General features: G+C 67.8%; 3 protein-coding genes across 5 annotated transcripts; all 3 read right to left on the bottom strand.

Moving 5' to 3' along the window:
• Positions 1-1,471: 1,471 nt before the first annotated feature.
• Positions 1,472-3,272, bottom strand: RHEBL1 (RHEB like 1). Of its 3 annotated transcripts, XM_058423814.1 has the most exons (4): positions 2,887-3,068; positions 2,378-2,453; positions 2,251-2,285; positions 1,472-1,893 (listed from the first exon to the last, which is right to left on the bottom strand). In XM_058423814.1, exons 1-4 carry the CDS (start codon positions 3,008-3,010, stop codon positions 1,862-1,864), a joined length of 267 nt encoding a protein of 88 aa, XP_058279797.1. In that variant the 5' UTR covers positions 3,011-3,068; the 3' UTR covers positions 1,472-1,861. The 3 variants fall into 3 exon arrangements, 1 of the variants encoding a protein (XP_058279797.1); XR_009208559.1 differs by lacking the exons at positions 2,251-2,285; positions 2,887-3,068 and adding an exon at positions 3,134-3,272; XR_009208560.1 differs by lacking the exons at positions 2,251-2,285; positions 2,887-3,068 and adding an exon at positions 2,544-2,799.
• Positions 3,273-4,273: 1,001 nt separating this feature from the next.
• On the bottom strand, positions 4,274-8,257 carry DHH (desert hedgehog signaling molecule). Its single transcript, XM_040088455.1, has 3 exons — positions 7,946-8,257; positions 6,269-6,530; positions 4,274-5,713 (listed from the first exon to the last, which is right to left on the bottom strand). The coding sequence occupies exons 1-3, from the start codon at positions 8,255-8,257 to the stop codon at positions 5,046-5,048; spliced, it is 1,242 nt and encodes a 413-aa protein (XP_039944389.1). The 3' UTR covers positions 4,274-5,045.
• Positions 8,258-10,642: 2,385 nt separating this feature from the next.
• Positions 10,643-15,724, bottom strand: LMBR1L (limb development membrane protein 1 like). The gene is made up of 17 exons (XM_040088443.2): positions 15,534-15,724; positions 14,092-14,176; positions 13,604-13,640; positions 13,348-13,487; positions 13,149-13,252; positions 12,948-13,074; positions 12,768-12,836; positions 12,558-12,622; positions 12,339-12,414; positions 12,144-12,227; positions 11,851-11,927; positions 11,690-11,767; positions 11,525-11,598; positions 11,352-11,442; positions 11,069-11,135; positions 10,814-10,975; positions 10,643-10,734 (listed from the first exon to the last, which is right to left on the bottom strand). Exons 1-17 carry the CDS (start codon positions 15,603-15,605, stop codon positions 10,676-10,678), a joined length of 1,467 nt encoding a protein of 488 aa, XP_039944377.1. The 5' UTR covers positions 15,606-15,724; the 3' UTR covers positions 10,643-10,675.
• Positions 15,725-15,893: the final 169 nt, after the last annotated feature.

Raw genomic sequence — 15,893 nt, 5'->3', positions numbered from 1 at the left:
GTCCCGCCGCCCGCCCCCGCCCCGCCCCGCCCGCCCCGCCGGGGCCGCCGCCGCCGCGTTGGGTCCTTAGGGGGGAGCCGCGGAGCGGGGGGCGCCGCCGCTCCCGCACTACTTTGGGCGGCGGGGGCCGCGGGCGGAGGGAGACGGTGCGCGGCGGGCGGGCGCTGCGGCCGCGGGGGGGGGGGGGGGGGGGGGGGCGGCGTGTGACGGCGCGCGCGCGGCCGCAGCGCACGCTGCCGGGCGGGGCGGGGGGAGATCCCTCCGCCGAGCTTAACCCCGGCGGCGCCGGGGCGGGAGCGCACGTGGGCACCGAGGGGGCGGGGCCGGGCGGGAGAGGCTCCGCCCCCTCCTCACGGCACCGGCACCGGGGCGGCACCGAGCGCGGACAGAGGGAGCGTGATGGCCACGGCGTTAGAGGAAGGGAGCGTGGGCTTCGGGATGGGGTCCTCCGAGCAGCTGGAGGGAGCGGGAGCGCTCAGGGTGCCCGGTGTCTGCGTTATCAGTGTCCGGTGTCGGGATTTCCCGTAGAGGCCGCCGGGACCGGTCCCTGTGTATCCGGAAGAGTTGCTGTGTCCGGTGAGGGTGTCCCTGGAGTAGCCGTTGTACCGGTGCTGGGGTCCCCGGTAGCAGCCGCCGAGCCCGGTGCTGGTCCCCGGTAGCAGACGCCGAACCCGGTGCTGGGGTCCCCGGTAGCAGCCGCCGAACCCGGTGCTGGGGTCCCCGGTAGCAGACGCCGAACCCGGTGCTGGGGTCCCCGGTAGCAGCCGCCGAGCCCGGTGCTGGTCCCCGCTCACGGCCACCGCGTGCTGCTGCTGAGCCACGGTTCCTGCACCACGCGCGCCTGGTTCCGGTATCCCCGGAGCAGCCGGTCCTGCTCGGTCACCGCCAGCCCCACGCACAGCCGTGGAACCCAGACCCTAAGGAGTACATGGGGCCGGTCCCCCCCTTGTGGGGCCACATCAGCCCCCTCGGACCCTGAACTCCCCCGGGAAGGGGTAGGGGGGTCAGAGGCAGGGCCCCCAGGAGCCCAGACCCCCAGACCCAGAGATCTGGGAGGGCTCTTGATGGGGTGCAGCCCCCCTGAGCCCCCGGGCTGCACTACCCTGACCCCAACACCCCAATAGCTCACTTCACACCCCCCAGCAGCTCCTGTTCCTCTTCACCACCATAATTGGGTAATTAGCAATAATTAGCCCGACTGGGTGGAGATAAGCCACAAGGGGAACTGCAGCCAGAGCATCCCCCCCCCCCCACACTCACGAAGCAGAAGTTGAAGTTCTTAGGGAGAGAAATGGGGGGGACAGGGCTGAAGAACCCCCCCCCAAAGATCTCAGTGAGCCCCTTGGGGTGCTCAGCCCTATGAGGGGGGGGGGGGCTCAGCCCCACAGCACATCCAGGGTTGGGGTGTTGGGGGGGGCCTCACATTCTGCCTCACCCCCCAGCAAGGAGAGCAGCCCCCCCAGTCCAGGGGTTTACAGACAAAACAACGTTTAATTGTTTCAGCCCTGACTCCCACGGGTCCAGCCCAGCCAGACTGCGGCCCCACGCTGGGAACAACACCCGCATTCAGCCCCGGCTGCCACAGCAGGAACGGCCCAGACCTGTCCTTGTGTGTGTGGGGGACAGCAGTGATGAGCTGGGGGGCTCCTGGATGGGACAGAACCCCCTGTGAGCCGCACAGCCCGTGCAAAGGGAGGGGTTCCGAACCACAGCGGGACCACGTGGCTTCCCCAAAGCCACCGCCGTGGTCTGGGTGAAGATCCTGAGGAAGGGTCTGGTGCATCCGGGGGTCCTGCCCCATCCCAGGGATCACATCAGGCTGCTGGATCTGCCATAGGAATTGTCCACCCGGTTGAGATCCTCAATGAGCTTCATGAAGATCTCCACGGTCACCTGAGGACGAGGGGACATCGGTGCCAAGCACATTGGGAACCCCGCTCCCAAACCCCGGGTGGGCTCTGTCCCCCAGACCTGGCTCTCCTTGGCTGAGGACTGGAGGAAAATGGACCCCAATGATTCCACCAGCTTCATCCATCCTCACTTCCCAGCTGAGGACGCAGCAGGGGACAGGCAGGATGTGCCACTGGGACACACACATGTGTGTGACCCCCCCTTAGCTCTGCAGGGCCAGGTCTGCCTTGTTCCCCACCAGCACCACAGGCAAGCTGCAGGCACAGGGAGGATCCCAGACCACCCTGAGCCCCCCTCCCTGGGAGGAACAGCACCTATCATGTGTTCCCCAGCTCTCACACATCTTGCTGTGGAGGGTCTTGACCATCTGGAAGCTGTGGGGACAAGGGGATATCCACTGAGGGTGAGGCACCTCTCCCCGAGGGTGTCCTGGGAGCCTCATTCCGGAATTTTGGGGGCTCCTCACCTCTGCAGGGATGTCACCGAGTAGACCAGGATGCAGCCATGGATGCCAACGAGGAAGGAGCGTGGCAGGATCCATCCTGGGGGGGGAAGAAGGGACAAAACCAGTGGCAGGGGTGGCTGAGAGTCCAGCAGCCCCACAACACCCCCCCAAAATACCCCAGCATTACCTGCCTGGCTGTGTCCAGCAGCTGCAGCTGGAACTCATCTGTACCCCCCCACCACTGCCTTGTTGTAGGTCAGAGGGGCTGCCTGGGACCCCCAAATCCTCCCCTCAAGGCTCAGACCCACTTCCATCTCATTCCAGGGGCACCTCAGCCCGCAGCACAAGGTTTTGGGGCACAAGAAGTGGGGGCCACATCCATCCTCATCACCTGGGGCCCCACAGGGGCATCAGGGAGGGACCTCGGGTAGGCAGCCCCCCATCCAGCCCCCCATCATCCCGCATGGGACTAGCTGCTCTCTACCGTGGGCTCGTAGCACTCCATGAATGGTAGGCCATGGAGGATTTACCTGGGTGGTGGGAAACAACAAGGCTGGGTGGTCCCGGCATCACCCCGGGGCAGGGGACGGAGCCGGACAGAGGGACCAGAACCCCTCCTCGGGGGGGCTCCAGGGCACACGGTCCTGGAGCCATACGGGATCCCCGTGAAGTCCACCCAGGCTAAACACGACCCCAAACCCCACTTGGGGTGGGGACCCACCGTGCTGAACCCTTCCGGTGCACCCGCTGGGAGCAGCCCCGCTCCCACGCACGCACCGAGCAGGGACCCCGGGAGGGCAGGACCACTCTCCCCAGAGGGCAGCACCCCTCTCCGGAGCGCAGGACACCCCCAGGCCGAATCCTGGCCCCCTCCCGCACCCACCCACGGCGCGGCAGCCGCGGATGAGTGAGAACTTGGCGGTGCGGGGCGGGCGGGCGCGGCAAACGGCGCAATAAAAGCGGCCGCCGTGCCGGGGGGCGGGGCCGGCGCCACTACACCGGCGGCCGCACGTGACCACAACACCGCCCGCGCGCTCCCATTGGCTGAGCCGGGCGGAGGGGGCGGGGCCAATAGGCCGCGCATGCGCCGTGGCGGGAGGGGATCTCCATTCATGAAAACGGAGGGAAAGGCCGTGGCCACGTGGTGGTCGCGCGTCTGAGCGGGAATTGGGGTGGGGGGAGAGACCTGGTCCTGATCCTGATCCTGGTCCTGGTCCTGGTCCTGATCCTGATCCACGTCCTGATCCTCATCCTGATCCTGGTCCTGGTCCTGGTCCTGTCCTCCTCATCCCCCCCAATCTGTCCCGACCCGGAGACACCTGGGAGCACACCTGCTCCCCGAGATCCCCATTGTGGCCTCCCCCAGCGTTAGGACCCTCAAACCCCCAGGAATATTTCAGGATGTTTCACCCCTGCCCCAGGGATCCCCAGCCTCTCGCCATGCCCGACTCATGCGTCAGGGATGCCCAGTCCCTGGGAATACCCCAATTTTCTGCAGTGCCCAGCCCCAGGGACCCACAGCCCCCGGGGGATACCCCAGCCCCTGAGGGCTGCATTGCTGTTCCCCTCACCAGAAGCTGACTCACGAGGTTGTCTCCATCTAGCCAAAATTTGGAAGGGAAAGCGAGTTTTTTGCCCATCTGAGGGGCCAGAAAGGCCAGGAGGAACTGGGCTCCCTACTCCAGCACCTGGGACCCCGAGGGTGTCAAACCCCCAGGGATACCCCAGCCCCCTGCAATGCCCTACCCAGTTCCAAGATACCTCAGCTGCTCGGGATGCTGGATCCCCAGACCCTGGGATACTCCAGCCCCTCAGGATGCCCAGCCCCAGGGACCCCCAGCCCCCTGGGATGGTCAATTCCAGCCCTTCCAGCCTCCCCAGCCTCACATATCCCCCCACTCCCAGCCACAGCTCCAATTGGGCCATAGACTTCCTTTATTTTCCCAAACAATTAAATAGTAGTATTTCTTCTGGTTTTGTTTTTGGTTTTTTTTTTTAAACTGAAGTGGTTAAAAGCAGGCTGCCCCCTGCCCCGGGGGCTGAGCCCCGCTGCTGGGGCAGGCAGGCACGGGGGACATTTATATTACCATTTATAAATAGAAAAATAAAACTCTCAAGCAGGGTGGGTTAGCGGTTAGCATGGTTAGAGCTGGACCTGGCACGGGGGTGCCCGTGCCCGTGGCAGACACCCGGTGCCCGCGGCAGACACCTCGTCCAGCCACCCTGTGCTGCAGGGACACTGTGGGTGACAGGGACAGACCCAGAGCAGGGGGACGGGCAGGAACTGCTGCCAAGTGCTCAGTTTCGGGGTGTTTTTGACATCCCCCCCCAGCTGGATTTGGCCCCAAGGCAGGATCTGGTGGTGCCCGGCTGTGGCTTAACCCAGCTCAGCGGTTAATAAAGCAATAAATACCCCGAGAACGTTGTGGGGGCCCGGGCGTGGTGACCCAGCCGTGGGGGGCTCTAGGACACAGGACAGAGCTGAGCCAGGTCCCTGAGCCCACCCCGTGATCCTCCACCCCATCCCCACCACCCCCTGCCCCAAGGCAGCGCTGAACCCCAACCTTCCCACAGCACCAGGGGTGCCCCCATGCCTCCTCCCCGGACCCGAGGGGCGCCCAGGGCCGGACCCCCTTCTTCCAGCGTGCGGCATCACCTGCCATGCGGTGACTGGGTGGATCGGGGACCCCTACACCTGCAGGGTCTCGTGGCCCAGCACGCCCCCGGCCAGCCAGTAGAGCAGGCGGGAGTACCAGTGCATGCCCACCTCCGGCACCGTGCCGTTGCCCGCCTCGGGGTGGGCGGGCAGCAGCGAGAGGAGCCCGTGGAAGAGGCGGAGCGGCGCAAAAGCCCGGTGGGCCCAGCGGTGGCTCTCCAGCACGGCGTAGCAGGACGCCAGCACCCCGTTGACCAGCAAGGTGCCGTGGGACGTGAGGGGGGCGAAGACCCCCACGCCGTCCTCCCGAGAGACCCTCAACACCCGCGTGGGGCGCAGCCCCTGCCCGCCCGCCCCGTGGGCCAGCACGGCGTCGCCCGGGCGCACGCGGCGGGCGAAGATGGGCAGGAAGGCGGCGGAGCCGTTGGCCGCCCCGCGGGCCGCGAACACCAGGTGGGAGGGGGTGAGGAGCAGCCGGCGTGCCGGGCTGGCCGTCTCGATGGCCACGAAGGAGGCGCGTTGGCCCAGGTCCCGGTCGAGGAAGAGCAGCACCTCGGTGGGCACCAGGCGCCCGCCCGGCTCGGCGCCCAGCACCCAGTCGCCCCGGCGCAGGTCGGCCAGGCCCCGGCGCTCGCCGCTCTCCAGAGTCACGGTGGCGTGGCCGGGGAAGCAGCCACCGGTGCGGACGGCCAGCGAGTTATCTGGGAGGATGGAGAAAGTTATCGGTGTCCCCACCGGCCACCTCCACCGGGACGCCACATCCAGAGGGGAAACGGCAAGCCCCAGACCCCCCAAACCACCCGAGGAACAAAGCGGGTATTTTTCCAAAGCTCCCCCAGTTCCTTCGTGCGGCTCCTGAACGCTGCAGGGCCCCTTTGTCCACCCCGCACTGACGCCCTTTGTTCCGGGCTGGAACGGTGACATTTATGGCCATTTTCACTTTCTGTCAATTGTCACTTCTGGACTGGATGGGAACTGGAGCAACTGTGGGACTGGGGCCTGCGGGGTTGGAGCCTGCAGGGCTGTTCCCCTCACCAGGAGCTGAACCACAAAGTTGCCTCCACATGGCCGAAATTTAGAGGGGAAAGTGAAGTTTTTTGCCTCTCGGGGGGTCGGACGCTGCCTGAACCCGCTGGAGCCGGACACCAACCGGAGCAATAATCCCACACGGATCCAGGATGCCAAGGGGGAGCAGCAGGGGATGATTATGGGGACGGCAGCCCCCTGCCCTGGCGGCAGCCCCTTCTGCCTGGTACCTGCTTTGACGGAGACGTGGATGTGCGCCTTGGACTCGTAGTAGACCCAGTCGAAGCCGGCCTCCACGGCCAGGCGTGCCAGCATGCCGTACTTGTGGCGGTCGCGGTCGGACGTGGTGATGTCCAGCGCCCGGCCCTCGTAGTGCAGAGAGTCGGGGAGGTGGTGCCCGTCCTCGTCCCAGCCCTCGGTCACCCGCAGTTTCACCCCCGGCCACATGTTCATCACCGCGATGGCCAGCGAGTTCACGCGCTCCTTGCAGCGCTGTGGGGACACGCCAGCACCGCTGTCACCCTCCCCACGACAGACAGGGACAGACAGACAGACACCGGGCCTGCAAAGGGCTTTGAGGGGTTGCTGTGGGGGCAGGTGCGGTGCCCCCCCCAGGGTGCAGAGAGGGTCACGGCCGAGCTGCCCGCCCTGCCTGGGTGCAGGTTGAACGTTAACGTGCCCCGAGGTCCCGCGGTGGAGCTGCTCCACGGGCAGCCGGGCAGAACGGGCAAAGGAGCGGGACGGGCACCGGGACGGTGTCACCTTCCCCGCGGCCACGGCCGTGACTGATTAACCTGGCGAGGGGGCTGTGAAGCAGAGCTGGGAGGCGGGTGACCCTAAACCAGCCCCGAGGCTGGGCTGACGGGCGGAGCAGAGCCTCCCAGGCGGTTCCGGGCTCCTTCTGGCCATCAGCAGCGGCAGCATTGCCGTGGGGTGCAGGGGTCGCAGCTGCCCCCGTGTCCCCCCGCGGGCGCTGAGGTCACAGCGTCCCTCAGTGCCCCCTGTCCCCCGTTCAACAAAGCGGCTCCCGGGAGCGCGGGGCTGCGGGGGCGAGAGTGCGGGGCTCGGGCCCGGGGCGGCCGTGCCGGGGCGAGGGGGGGCAGGAATGCGCTCGGCCCGGCCCGGCCCGGCCACAATAGGCGCTTTCCAGCCCGGAGCTGACCTCAGGTCCCGGGAATGCCGCCGCGGCTACAAAGGGCCCTTTCAGCCACCCGCACCCCGAGCCGGCTCCGCGCTCACGGCCCCGCCGGGGCCCGGCCCGGCCGCCTCGGCCGTCCCGGCTCCGGGAGCTGCCGGCGCCGCCTGGACCACTCGCAGCATCCCCCGTCGCCATGGCGACCGCGGGGCCGCCCCTCGCCATGGCAACCGTGAGCATCCCGACGGGAGCGCGGCGCGTCCGGGGCTCTCCCCGAGCAGAGGGGTGCCGGGGGCTCCCCCTCCGCGCCGACCTTGGGGCCGGGGCGAGGCGGCGCTGGGGGAACGGAGCCGCCGGTACCTCGTGCCCCGGGCGCCGTCCCGTCCCGTTAATCCCCGACGGTCCCGAATGCACAAAGCCACGGGACCTTCTCCTCCCGGGGCTTCGGTGCTGCCCCGCCGTGGAAGGGAGCAGGGGGCGGGAGCGAGGTCCCGTGCGGACCGGGCAGGGACCCCGCGCCCCGGGAGGCTCCGTGCTCCCGGGGGGGGCTCGGTGCCCCTCGGGAGGATCCGTGAGCCCCGGGATGATCGGTGAGCCCTGGAGAGGATCGGTGGCGGCTTGGAAAGCTCCGTGAGCCCCTGAGAGGGTCGGTGCCGACTGAGAAAAGTCCACGAACCCTGCCGAGGGTCGCTGTGATCCCGCCCGTTCCCCCGCCTCCCCCGCGCCCCCCGGTAGCGAGGCCGGACCGGGCCGGGCCGGGCGCAGCCCCCACCTCGGTCATGAGCCGGTCCGCCCCCGTGTTCTCCTCGTCCTTGAAGATGATGTCGGGGTTGTAGTTGGGCACCAGGTCTCTGAAGCGCTCCGAGCCCCTCAGCACTTTGCCCTCCGCCTTCCCGCTCGCCCCCAGCGTCTGCTCGGGCACGTTGGGCACGAACTGCTTGTAGAGCAGAGGCGAAAGCTGCCGCCGCCCCAGCCGCCGCCGTCCCACCGGGCCCCGACCCGGGCCGCAGCCCAGCACCGGCGGGGCCAGCAGGGAGGCGGCGAGCCCGAGCAGGACGAGGGCGAGCGGCCTCCACCGGGGCATCCCGCCCGCCGGGCCCCGCTGCCTCCGCGGGTCCCGCTCAGCGGCCGGGGGCACGGGCGGCTGGGGCGGGCATGGTCCCGGTGTGGCGGCCCCGGGGTTTTTAGACGGTCGCGGTGCCAGGGGCGGGTCGGCGCCGTTTCCTTCTCACACCCACGGTCCCGTCGCTGCTGCGGGATCCGCGGCCGCTCGGGACGACGGACCAACCCCCCCGTACCCCCCCCCGCGCCGGTGCCGCCACCCACTCGGAGCGCAGCCGGTTGCACGCCCACGGTATCGGCACCCCCTCGCCTGGAGCTGCACCCCGCTCCGGGGAAAGTTCCCGACACAGCCCGAGCCTTAGGGAGAGCCCTGGCAGAGCTGCGTCCCAGCACCGCTCACCGGCAGCCGGCTCCGGGCACTGCCCTGGCACTGGCGCTGGGCACCCGGCTCCCGGGACCGGCACCGGGATCTCACCCCGCGTTCCAGCCTTGTTCCCCCTTCCCGTCTAAATCCCGCACTCTGCTGCCTCCTCCTCTGCACGGTCCCCGCACTGCGCCTCGGTACCGGAACCCCTCTTATCCCATCCGAACGCCGTGATTCTGGTCCTGGCACCTCTCCTGTTGGGATCGCGGACTCCTCTCTCCCAGTCCCCGTCCCTCTTCTCCTCCCGCTGTCCCTCGCACCGAGGACCCTCGTTATTCTAAGGCACCTGCTCCGTCCCCTTGGCACAGCCCCTCTCCCTGGCACTACCCCGGTGCCCTCTGCTCGCTCCCGCTCCCCGTTCCTGGCCCAGCCCCCGGTACCGGCTGCCCTTGGGTGCCGCTCGGCACCGTGCGCCGCCCTCAGTTCGGGCTGCCCCGGCCGCGGCCGCTCGGCTCCGGGGCTGAGCAGCTCCATCGGGCCCCGCCTCGGACCCGGCCCCCGGCAGCGGCGACAGCGGCGGCCACATCCCCCCGGGGCCGCCCCCGCCGGGCTGCCCTACCCCGGCCGGCCCCTCCGCACCCCGGCACCGGGACACCCCCGAACCGCCAGCGGGCTCCGCCGGGGATCCAGGTACCACCGGGCTGCTCCGGGACCGGCACCGGGCTCCAACAGGGACCGGGGCACCCCCGTGTCCCCCGACGCAGAGCTGCCGGCGAAGCACCCAGGGGTGCTGCGGGCTCCGGCCAGGGCAGGAGGCAGCAGAGGAGGGTTGGGAGCGGATCGGGGGAGGGTCCCGGCCGCCGCGGACCCCCCCTCCCCAGCAGCTTCCCCGCAGCCCCGGTGCCAGCCCGGGGTGACTGGGAGGGGAGCAGGTCGCGGGGAAATCGCGGGCACCGATGGCCTCATTTCCTGCAATATAAACCAGGTTTCCTGCGCTTCCTGCTCGGCCCCAGCCGAGAGGGGGGGAGAGAGGGGGGGGTCCGGACCCCCCACCCCCGCTATGGGGGGGCGAGGGGCGGCCTGGCTCGGCCCCAGCCGGGGCAGGATGGGTGGGGGGCCGGTTCCTCGGGGCAGTTTCCGCTCCGGCCGCACGACCCTGCAGCCTCAGCTTTGCCCCTCACTTGGGGCAGCTCAGCCCAAAAATCTCCCGGAGCCCCCCGAAACCCCCGGGGTCCCTCAGCCCGGGCAGCGAGCAGGGAGCTGCCCTCGCCCGTGGAAGCAGCTCGTTAACCCCAACCAGGAAGAGGGTTAATTACGGCCCCAGAGGGGCTATAAGGAGGACTGTGACCCCCCACCCACCCCAAAGCAAGGACACCCCACCCCTGCCCCCTTCCTGCTCGGCCCTGCCCTCTTGAGGAATAAACCCCGCCAGATTCAATTATTTTTATATTAAAAAAAAAAACCCTTCACTGTTTATTGCTCCAAACAAGTTCCGTGGTAACAGAGACCCGACACGCTCATCACATCACGCTGCTAGAAGAGGAGGGGGGTGAGTTTGCCCCCTGCACCCCAAACCCCCCTCTTAGGGACCCCAAAACCCTCGGGGTGGGCGGGAGACAACCAGTGTCCCCCTGTGGAGTGACACAGGGCAAGGGTGTGGGGACAGTCCCCGCGTGTGCTGCGGTGACATTTAAAACTCAACCAGACCCCAGGAGCAGCCAGGGGAGGTCGAGGAGGGCCCCAGCCTTTCTTGCACGAGGTATCTAAATGGGGAGGGGGATTTGGGGGGGCTGCAGCCAGCGCAGCCTCGGGGGGCACCCCGCGCCCCTTGGGGACGTGTGGTGGGAGTGTGGCTCGAGGACGAGGCTCAGTAGCTCGGTAGCGCCGAGACAGAGCAGAGGGGACAACTCCCAAAGGTGTCTCGGCTTTCCCTGAGGGGCTCTGATGTCCCTGAGGAGCTCTGATGTCCCTGAGGAGCTCTGATGTCCCTGAGGTACCAGGCGCTATCAGGGCCAGCTCCGTGACCCCACCGCGGTTTTTGGAGGGGGGGGGGACGCGTCCCTGTCCCCCCAAACCTCAGCTGGGCTTGCTGCGGGTCCGGCAGCGCGTCACAGGCAGCGGCAGCTTGTGCAGACCTGGATACGGGGAGGGTGTGAGAGCCAGGCTGGGGCACGGGGGAAGCGCCAGCGCCCGTCCCCGTGTCCCTGTCCTCACCAAAGGCACGGATGAGCTCGGCCTGCACCGCCCAGGACACCCTTTTCACCAGGCACAGCGTGGTGAGCCCCGCAAAGCCCATGTTGTAGAGGAAGACGATGTAGAAGTTCCCCAACCAGTTGAAGCGGCCGAAATCCCCCAGGAGGTCAAAACGGGTGATCCCTGCGCAGGGGTGGGGTTACACTGGTCAGGGCACCCCAATTTGGGGGACATCCCCCGTCCGGGCATCACCCTGACCCCCTCTGGGAGCCTCACCCAGCGTCCTGGAGAAGACGGGCAGAGCTGAGCTGAGCACCAGCAAGGAGACGCAGTTCCCGATGATCTGGGGAGAAAGAGGAGGTTTTGGGGGGGGCACAGTGCAGGGGGATCACCCCCCCCACCCCGGACTGGGGAAGGGGCTTTCCAAATGCCAGGGAACCACTGGGGGAGGTCCTGGACGCTGTCCTCCCACGTGGGGACGCCACGGGCAGCGCACAGGGACACGCGTGGGGAGCTTGCACCCCACAGGAGCCCCCCAGCCCCATCCTGCTGCTCCCACCTTGGTCAGGGGGGTGTCCTGCCGCTCGGGCAGCAGGCGAGTGAACAGAGGGGAGCTGTAGAAGCCCACGACAGAGGAGACCATCAGGTAGCTGCAAGGAGGGTTAAGGAGGAGAACGGGACGGGAACGGCGTTTGGGGGCACAGGGGACGCGAGTGCCCGCCTGAAGGATACAAGATGAGGACAACCTGCAGCGCAGCTCCGAAGGAACCGAAGATGGAGAAGGAAACCTGGCCCAGGGACGCGTCCTGCAGGGAAGAGGAGGGAGCAGGTTGGGGAGGAACGGTCCCCAGGGCGGCGAGAGGGACACGACCCCCAGCTGTCCCATCCCCCGGGTACCTGGATGCCCCGTGGCATCGCGGCATCATCCAGCAGCAGCTCCAGGACGTGGAAGCAGACAATGAGCACAGAGATGCCCTGGGAGGAGCGGGGAGGGAGTGAGGTGAGGTGGTGGGGACAAGGACAACCCCCAGCTCCCCTGGGGGCCCAGGGCCACTCACCGTCAGCGCCAGCAGGCCCAGCATGGCCAGGGGGTAGCCCAGGTTCCTCTGCCAGGGCGATGCTCGGTGCCGCAGCTCTGTGGGGAGGAGGTGCCCAGATGAGCGGGGAGCGCTGTCCCCACCCCAGGGCAGAGACTGAGGGGGCCCCAAAGTGCCAGGATGGGGAGTAACAACGCCCACCCCACCTCCCACCCACCCTCCCTCCACAGAGCAGGGACCCAGTGCTCCCAGTGCTCCCAGTGCCGAGCTGGAGGGAACCCAGTGTCCCACCTTCCCCCCGCCAGGCTCCTCACCCAGCTTCCTCCTCTTGCTCCGGATGGCCAAGAATTGCTCCTGCAGCATCTCCATGTCCAGATTCAGCCAGCAGGAAGCTTTGCCTGCCAGGGGGGAGACCCGAGGGGCTCAGGGGGGATGAGGGCTCCCATGTGGTGGGGCAGAGGGGTCCCCAGTGCAGCCCGTGCTCCCCTTCCCCAGCCGGCAGCACCCACCAGAGCGGATCCTGCGGGACACAGCGGCTTCCTCAAACCTTGTGCAGCTCAGCTGCTCATCCAGGTCTTCCAGCAGCTGGGGATGGGTGAGGAGCCTGTGAGTGGCTGCTGGGGTGCGAGAACGGCTCCCCACGGCCGAGGTGGGAGACCAGGCGGCCCTGGGGGCTGTCACCCCCAAAGCTGGAGCAGAGGGACTCGGGGAGGGGGGGGACACCTTACCCGGGGTTTCACCAGCAGCTTCCCAGTGACGGTGAACATGGTGGAGAGGCCGAAGGGGGTGCACACTGCGGTGGGAGGAGAGGCTGAACAGGAGGTGCTTCATCATCCTGCTCCTCCTCACAGCCCCAGAAGGATCCTGGAGGCTTCAAGCCGTGAACCACGGCCCCTCCAGTCCCCGTCGGCGCGGGCCTCACGGGGACACAAACTTACACAGCAGCAGCAGGACGCCGAAAAGCGAGATGCAGGAGTAGAGGTAGGGCAGGTAATACTCCCAGAGATCTGCGGGGACAGCGGGATCAGCCCAGTGGCACCAGAGGTGCCTCGTTCCGTTCGGTGCCAGGGTGTGATCCCGGGAGCAGGGAGAGCCCAGGGCACCCCAGCAGCACCCACCGTAGAGCGACTGGCGGCTGGCGGCGTCGTCGCCCACGATGGCAGAGGCCACCCAGACCATGCCCAGCACCAGCAGCGTCAGCAGCAGCAGCACCACCGACGTCTCGTACACCCTGGCCATGATGCCCTGCAGGAGCTGGGTTAGCACGGAGTGGCAGAAACGGGGCGGGGGACAGCGGGGACGTGTGCAGGGTCACCCACCTTCTTGGACCCTGCGAACCCCTCTGACTCGGTGAAGAAGTAAGCAAAGGGCATGAGGAAGACCAGGGACATGTTGGAGAAGAGGAAGACCAAATTCCAGAGGCCTGGGAGAGGAGGAGCGGCACGGGGTGAGCTCCCAGGCAGGGCTACGCCGACCCACAGATTTTGGGGGCACCCCAGGGTCACCCCGTGCGCCTACCATGGATGAGGGACCCGTTCAGCCACTGGATGTAGTAGTTCTGGGGGAAGGAGAGCAGCACCTCGTTGCTGATGATGGAGAAGGGCAGGAGGAGGACGGCACCCAGTGCCACAGCCAGGGTGAAGGTACAGAGCTCCAACCTGCCAAGCATCACCTCTGGGTGTCACAGCTCTGCCCCCCAGCATCACCAGCACCCACAGGACACGGCGTCCCGGCTGAGGAAGAGGCCGAGCGTCAGGGACAAGCAGGAACTTACGCAATCTTGTTGACAGCAGCATCCTCGTCATCGTGAACTGCGGGGACAAGATCCCAAACCAAAGGGTTGGGGGAGGTTGGGCTGCCCAGAGCATTGGTCCCGGCCCCCCTGCCCGAGTTCTCCCCACTCCCCTGCCCCCCTGCCCGAGTTCTCCCCACTCCCCTGCCCCCCTGCCCGAGTTCTCCCCACTCCCCTGCCCCTCTACCCGAGTTCTCCCCACTCCCCTGCCCCCCTGCCTGAGTTCTCCCCACTCCCCTGCCCCCCTGCCCGAGTTCTCCCCACTCTGAATGCTGCAGAAATCCTCCCAGGGAATTTGGGCTTTGCTCCCACCCTTTGCTGAGGGGGTACCAGGCAGCAGTTGGTGTCCTGTCGATTGTGGCAGGACCAGGGCTCCTGGGGGAAGCCGAAAGCAACGGAGGAACAGGAAGAACCCTCGGGATGCTGGATGTGGCTGTCAGGGCTCGCCCTGGCAGCTCCCGCTCTCTTACCTGCTGTGAAATCCGTGTGCTTCTTGAAGTGGGTTATGATGAAGTGGCAGAGGATGTAGAGGCTGGCAAAGAGCAGGGCACAGATCTGCGGGCAGAGGAGTGTGGGGATGCCCTGAGGGCAGCACTCCTACCCCAGGTGATGCCACCAGCCCTGGGGCTTGCCAGCTCCACCCTATTTGTTTTTCCACTCCTGGCCCCTGGTCACACCCCGCCCGTGAGCTCAGATCTGCTCGACGGGGGCTGCACACAGCGTTCGCACACGGGTGCCCACAAGCTGGCACAGCACCCGGGCCAGAGGGCTGAGAAAGCCTGGATCACCCTGTGCCGGCAAATCTGTGTGGGACATCCCTGAACCGCCCGATCCCACAGCCCCAGCTGGCACCAGCAGCCAGCAGAGCCGCGGGAACAGCCTTGAATCAGGCGCCGAGGATATCTGCGGTGTCCCTCCCGCCCCCGCTGGAACGCCGAGGTCAAGCCAGAGCAGGCGATGTTCAGGGAACACGGCGACCTTTCATCCCGCTGGATACGCGTCAGGATGAGGAAAGGTCGCTCGGATCCTCCACCTTGGCACAGGTGCAGTGGGGAGAGCAGCTGTGGCACCTCCCTTCTGCCTGGCTGGGGGTGCTAAGAGCCTGGCTGAGGGTCTCCAGGATGTGCCCCCAGAGAGGCAGTGCCCAGTGGGTCCTTCTGCTCCTGCTGCCACCCAGTGAAGGGTTTCAGACCTCAGGTTGCCTCCTGCCATGGGCTGTGCCCCACAGACCTGCTGGGGGGACCCCCGAGGCCACCTGTACTCAGTGAAGTCGGGCCAGGTGAATTTTGTGCTGCCCATGCCAAGCTCCTGGGCGAGATGCAGCTCCCTGGGATTGAGGTCTGGGGGTTCCAGGGCAGAGGTGCCGGGCTCTGACCACCAGGTCCTCCCTGCGGGCACCGAATGTGGCACCGAGGCCACAGCCAGGTAACCTCGGGCATCCCGAAGGCCCCGAAGAGATGCCGGGACCTCCAGGTCATCCCCATCCCTGAGCCTGTCACAGCGGGAGCAGAGGAGCAGAGCCAGCTGCCTCCCTGGAGGGGCTCTGTGGGGTCCCTTCCTTCCCACACCGAGCTGCTGGCCTGGGGACAAGGACACAGCCAGGAGCCTGGCACGGGGCTGGCCCGGTTCTGACAGCCCAGCACCTCCAGCCCTCCCAGCGCGACAGGACCACAGCTGGGACGGCCGGAGCCGGCAGAGGGGTCGCGGCAGGGGCTCAGCCCCGGGACCCCGTTATCTGCTGGGCACACGCAGCCGCGGCGGCTCTGGCCCCGATAAGCGCGGGGCGTGGAGAGGTGCCACAGCCGGGCCGTGGAGCTGCCACCGCCGATCCTGATGGTCCCACGGACGGTCTGCGAGCTCCCAGCCCCATTCCCCGCCTCACCCGCGCCCCTTCCCCACGCCGGGCACTCACAATGCACTCGCGGACCCTCTCGTGGAAGAGCTGCTCCCGCACGGCCAGCGCGTCCTGCTCCACAGGGGCCATACTGCGGCCAGCATGGCAGGGCCGGGCGGGGCTGCTGCGGGCAGGGCCGGTACCGTCAGCCCGGTCCCGTCAGCCCGGTCCGGCCGCCCCGGTACCGCCGGGAATCGCCGCTCTCAGCCCGGCCGGGTCCGGCACTGCGCCGCCGCCGTGGGCCCGCCCCTTTTATGGCCACGCCCCCATAGGAGCGCCACGCCTCTCGCCGCCGATTGGCTGCCGGGTTTGAATGAGGCGAAGCTCATTGGTCGGAGTGCGGCGCGCCGCGCGCTGATAGGCTGAGCCCACCCGGCG

The sequence above is a fragment of the Hirundo rustica genome, chromosome 30 (assembly GCF_015227805.2).
Source record: "Hirundo rustica isolate bHirRus1 chromosome 30, bHirRus1.pri.v3, whole genome shotgun sequence".
NCBI classification, from domain to species: Eukaryota; Metazoa; Chordata; class Aves; order Passeriformes; family Hirundinidae; genus Hirundo; species Hirundo rustica.
Note: the sequence above shows the minus strand (reverse complement) of the source record. Positions and strands in the feature narration are given on the sequence as shown.